General features: G+C 48.0%; 1 protein-coding gene across 3 annotated transcripts in view; it reads right to left on the minus strand.

Annotated features, from left to right (window-relative positions):
- SERPINE2 (serpin peptidase inhibitor, clade E (nexin, plasminogen activator inhibitor type 1), member 2) overlaps window positions 1–4,645 on the minus strand; it is a 9,452-nt gene extending 4,807 nt beyond the window's left edge. Inside the window, exons 1-4 of one of the 3 annotated variants that reach the window (XM_010138068.1) lie at window positions 4,373–4,642; window positions 3,084–3,203; window positions 1,743–1,970; window positions 553–750 (exon numbers count right to left, since the gene is read on the minus strand). In XM_010138068.1, the coding sequence (XP_010136370.1) occupies window positions 553–750; window positions 1,743–1,970; window positions 3,084–3,203; window positions 4,373–4,628 (802 nt within the window). In that variant the 5' untranslated portion in view covers window positions 4,629–4,642. Of the gene's footprint in view, window positions 1–552; window positions 751–1,742; window positions 1,971–3,083; window positions 3,204–4,372 lie in introns of all 3 variants that reach the window. The other 2 variants (XM_010138070.1, XM_010138069.1) reach the window with 2 other exon arrangements.
- Between the last annotated feature and the right edge of the window lie 255 nt (window positions 4,646–4,900).

Here is a 4,900-nt window from a genome sequence, read left to right on the forward strand (position 1 = left end):
TTCACTCCTGACTCAATTTGAATTTGAAGAGCAGGTTCACACCTTGAGAGATGGAGCCAACAGAATAACCCTGCACTCCTCTAGCTCCCACAGGCTGGGGCTGTGCATGTACGTCTCTGTTATACAGTAAAATACAGACTGGAGTAAAGTCAACCTTTCTTCAGACACAGCTCATCAGCAGATGAACCTCCGGGGGCTCTTTCTGTTGGCAGTCTCCCCTTATTCTCACCCCTTAAGGATTTCTTCTTCTGGCAAAGCTCAAGTAACATGCAAAGTTCTCAGTTTGGGTACTCCAGAGTTCCCTTTTTAAAAGGCAATGGGACAGGGCAAGTACTCTGACCAAGCACTGGGCCTTAAGCAGCTGCTAAATAGGTGGCACAGGAGCTCAACCACACCTGGAGTATGAGAGACTTCTGCAAGGCAAAGCCTCCCACCCCAGCTACAAGAAGCCACACCATCAGACCCCACACCTACAGCAAACTCTTGTTTCAGGTAGAAGGAAAAGAACATTTCACAGCCGTTGTTGGCAGCAGTGGGAGCTGCTGGGCTTACCACAGCGGAAGATTGATAACTGGGACAGCATAGGAACTTGGTAGGTCTTCCCATCAGCTCCATAAAATGGACGTTTCTTTGTGTTTTCAGGTCGGAAACGTGATTTCCATAAGCCCTTGAAATACACAGCGTTCACTAGAACAAGTCTGGTCAAACTGCCATCAATATCATCTGGAGCTACAACCTGATCGATCATACCTGGAAGAAATACAGAGAATCTGAGCACTTGCTGTCACAACGCTGGCCAGCTGTTCACTAAGAACCTCACTTTAAGACTCTTGATCTCTCTTGTTCAACTTGTCACAGGGAAAGATATTTTAAATTCATAAAGCCAACAGTATTTTGTCCAAAACTAAACCTTTGGACAATGTGAAAGCAAACACATCTTGCTAATCGACAGACTATGTTCTAAGAAGGCTTTACCCTTTCCAGCCCATGAGCAGACCTAAGAGGACTGTTGCGTGGCAGTAGTTTCAGCTGAAGCACCACCCCATTCTTTAGGCATTGCTATGCAAAACTGGTGATGTGGCGGAGAAAGAATTTGACAGCCTCATTTCACAGATAGCACAATCCTTTAACACGCTCCTCACGTCCAGGAGGCACGAGTTTTAACTCCAAGAGATACCAAACAGCTCACCTAGACTAGGATTATGTTGCAAAGCAAAATCTCTGCCTTCAGAGTAGGTAAGCTTGACAAAGATGCCAAGAGGCTTCAACCATGAGGAGGTCTGTCAAGGCAGGGTCACTTAATCCTCCTCTAGAGTGACTCCTAATAACAGGGCTGCTTCTTGCAAGAGTTTAGGGCAGTAAGAGCAAAAGCTGACCTGCTCAGCAGCTTTCCACAGGTCTGATTTACCAAGTGAAGCCTCTCAGTTGTTTGGAAGCATCTTTAACGTTTGAGGAACCCCAACAGAACTATTCCTGGATTTCTCTCCAGCTGTATGAAGGCAAAATCCAGCAGAAGCCCCCCTGATCCCATGGGCTGATGGACACATACTATACACATCCCTCAAGGCCACCAGACAGGCATATGGAGACTGTAGATTCCTCTAAAACATCACACTAATGCCAGCCTAAAGGTGGTTCTCAGCTGCACAGCAGAGCTTTTCTACCTCCCCTGGTATTTCCACCAGCACCAGAGGTGTTAGACACTGTCCTGCCGCGCACAGCAAGCACTTGCCGATACTCACCCCTTGTTTCGTTTTTCACCCACTGGTTGATGGAATCGCATGCTGCATTGGGGTCCTCAAAGTCCACGCTCTTGACGCTGCACTGAAACACCTCTTTGTTCCTTGTAACAAAAGGCACTTCCATTTTAAAGCCACTCTTTGCAAACACTGCATTAGCAATTGTAACAATGTCTTTATTCTTTTTTGAGACTATGAGCCTGTTTATCTTCTTTAAGGCTTTACCAACTCCTAGTTGGAAAGAACAGCAAGTTTAATTCAGCGTAAGATGATGAACAGTTACTTTACACACAACTATTAATGACACAAAAGGTCAGACATTAAGTGCAGGATGGGAGAAGGAGACCACAGCAGGCATTCTGGGAGGTCTTCCAAAACACCACCCAGCTCTGATCGCTCCCCTGAAGAACGCTACTGCTTCCCCACAAAAGCGCAACCTGCACTGCAATGCCTGCCACTCCTCCAGCTGCCTGCTCCGAGCGCTACAGACAGTGCTGGGTACCGTGCTGAGGTTCAGTTCTCCATGTGAAGCTCTTCCTAAACACATTTCACGTGGTATTAGCCCAGGTTACCTGCCAGGGCTGTAACGGTGACAGAGGCAAGGACTCAGCCTGCTCGCTCAGGTGGTCTTGAACCTCTGGGTGCAAAGCCATAGCTGTTTTCTCACCAGCCTTCCTTTCCATTTACTGGAGGACAAAGGAAGCTGTTGAGATGTCTATAAGAAGGTTCAAGTCATAGTTTCCTTAAAGAAACTTCCTAGATCCTGGCCTAAACCAGCTGCAAGTAGGAGTCAACCCCTTCGCACGTGAGCTGGACTTTAAAAAAGGAAAAGCAGTAGGTTCCAGTGCTTACAGCAAATATCCTTAGGACCTGACAGCAGCTCGTACCGAGCGCTCGCTAGCTGCTTCACCAAGCGTGCAGGAAGGCAGGCACACAGCAGCACAGGAGAACTGCCACAGGTTCACCATGCCCGCGTCTCCCCGCTGGTATGGCTTACAACTGAGCGCTTGTGCGTCCAAGGGAGCTACTGCCAGGCAAGAACCTTCATCTTCCAGCACTACTTCGAACGGGGTCCCTGGGTGGCTGCTTCTACAGCAGTCAACGGGCTCCCTGTTTCCCCAATACCCTTTAGGCAGCAACATTGCCAAGCTGCTTCCTAATGCAGACAAATGTGCAACAGGAGGTACAAAGGGAATAAATTAGTCCAGGGTTATTCTCTTAGCTGCATGTAAGGAACAGCCTCCGATGGCTTTGCTGTTTCGCGTATCAAGAGTGCTTTAGCACGTATGAATTTCTACGTGTTCACTCTCCTGGATTATGGGTGAATTCTTTTGGAGAACATACCATAACAGAGGTTCTCAAACTGTATTCTGCGGACCACTGGAGGTCCACGGAGCACTGGCTGGTGGTCCGGGGAGAGCTGGCTGGTCTCATGATGCTGGCTCTCCTCTTTGCTTCCAGCTGCTAAATTGCATTAAAAGACAGCTAAAGATAAATTGAATACTTTCCAACTATTATCTTTCCAGAGAAGCAGTTGCTGCAGCTGCCAAAGTACTGCAAGACGATGGTGAACAAGAGCAGAGGAGATCTGTGCAAAGAGATAGGTAGCATCCCCTAACGAGTCCCTGGAACAAGGCCCAGGCTACCTTCTAAGGAGTTTGAGAACCTCTGTGTCAGTTCAGATTAGGGAGTCTGCAGGCCAAATAAAACCAGTTGATAAAAATGCTCCGAAATTTTTGCAAGTGCTTCTATTTTGAGTATTCAATGTTCCTGAAGTTGATCCCATGAAGAGATTCCAGTTTATGACACATAGATCTTAAGCTGACAAATCATTGTGCTGTACTTTAAACCCCGAACCAAAACAGCAAAGCAAATGAAGACAGGACACCAGGTTAAGAGACAATGCTGCTGGAGATACAAACGTGCACTTACCTCAGAGTGCTTCCTGCTCCGGGAAGGCAGGCAGGATGCTGGCACTAAGATGTTAAGCCTTGCTGGCAAACCCTCACAGACACACTCAGCATGCAAAGGAAAGCAGCAAGAGCCTCCAGCCTCCCCACTCAGCTCCCAAGGGGCAGCCGTTGGCAGAGGAACACAAACAGACCCATGCAGTGTCAGGCAGAAACGGCAGTTTCGAGAAGAGAGCACTACAAGAACTACAGGTTGGGGGATCCTGACAGCAGAAAGACAAATAATGCAGCCAAAGAGCATCCGAGAGAAGGATCAGTTATACTGTTAGAGACAGCATTGCTTTCAGGGCGGTGAAAGGAAATAGTCTCTCGTCCTTTATCTTGGGAGAGGCACATTAAGGACTCAAATGGGGTGCTGCAGCCTTCCTGCCTAGTGCTGGCACTGCTCCACCACCCACAGAGCTCTGGAAAGTCAATTTTGCCAGGACGAAGGCAGTGCTAGCCAGGGCCCTGAAGTCATTAACAAAGCTGCTTATAAGCCCGCTCAAGTATATGTATGCATCCCTACTCAAATTGCCAATTAACTTGGAGCATGCTCATCCTGCGCTTTGGTAAACAGCGTTAATTGGGGTGTGGGGCAATCTACCACACTCTGAAAGCCACCCCGGAACAGCACGAGGATTCTGACAAAGCGCACCCCAAACCACCCCAGGAATCACTGACCATTTACACTGTATCTCATCATTGTCGTCAGCTGCTTCTTTGTCTTGCCGTCGGCGCCCAGCTGCAACACCCCCAGGACAGAGGCAATCCCATGAGGAGAAACCACCACATTGTCCTGCGGCTTTGCTTTGACTATCTGATTGAAGACCTGGATTCCAACATCGGAGCTCAGTTCCTCCAGAGGATAAAAGCTGAACTGGGAACACACAGATGTTAAAGTCCCAAGAACAAAGAGGAGTGGGAAGTGCCAGTTCATGGTTTCTGGGTGGAGATACCTGTAAGAGAAAAGAGGGGAAAGTCCAGTCAGCTTTTCCAAGAACAGCATTTTTATTTTAATCTTCAATTCTTCCTCACCTAAAGAGCAGGTGAGTCTTGCACACGCTCCACATGCCATTTGCAGAGCTCTGGCGATGCAATGCTCACCTGCATTTTACCGCTACCAGTATTTAAAGTCTAGAGGTTTCCAGAAGCAGCAATAAGCTAAAGACCAGTGACTATGTACTACCACCACACTGGGACACTACTTCC

The sequence above is a fragment of the Buceros rhinoceros genome, unplaced genomic scaffold (assembly GCF_000710305.1).
Source record: "Buceros rhinoceros silvestris isolate BGI_N320 unplaced genomic scaffold, ASM71030v1 scaffold17676, whole genome shotgun sequence".
In the NCBI taxonomy this organism is placed as follows: domain Eukaryota; kingdom Metazoa; phylum Chordata; class Aves; order Bucerotiformes; family Bucerotidae; genus Buceros; species Buceros rhinoceros.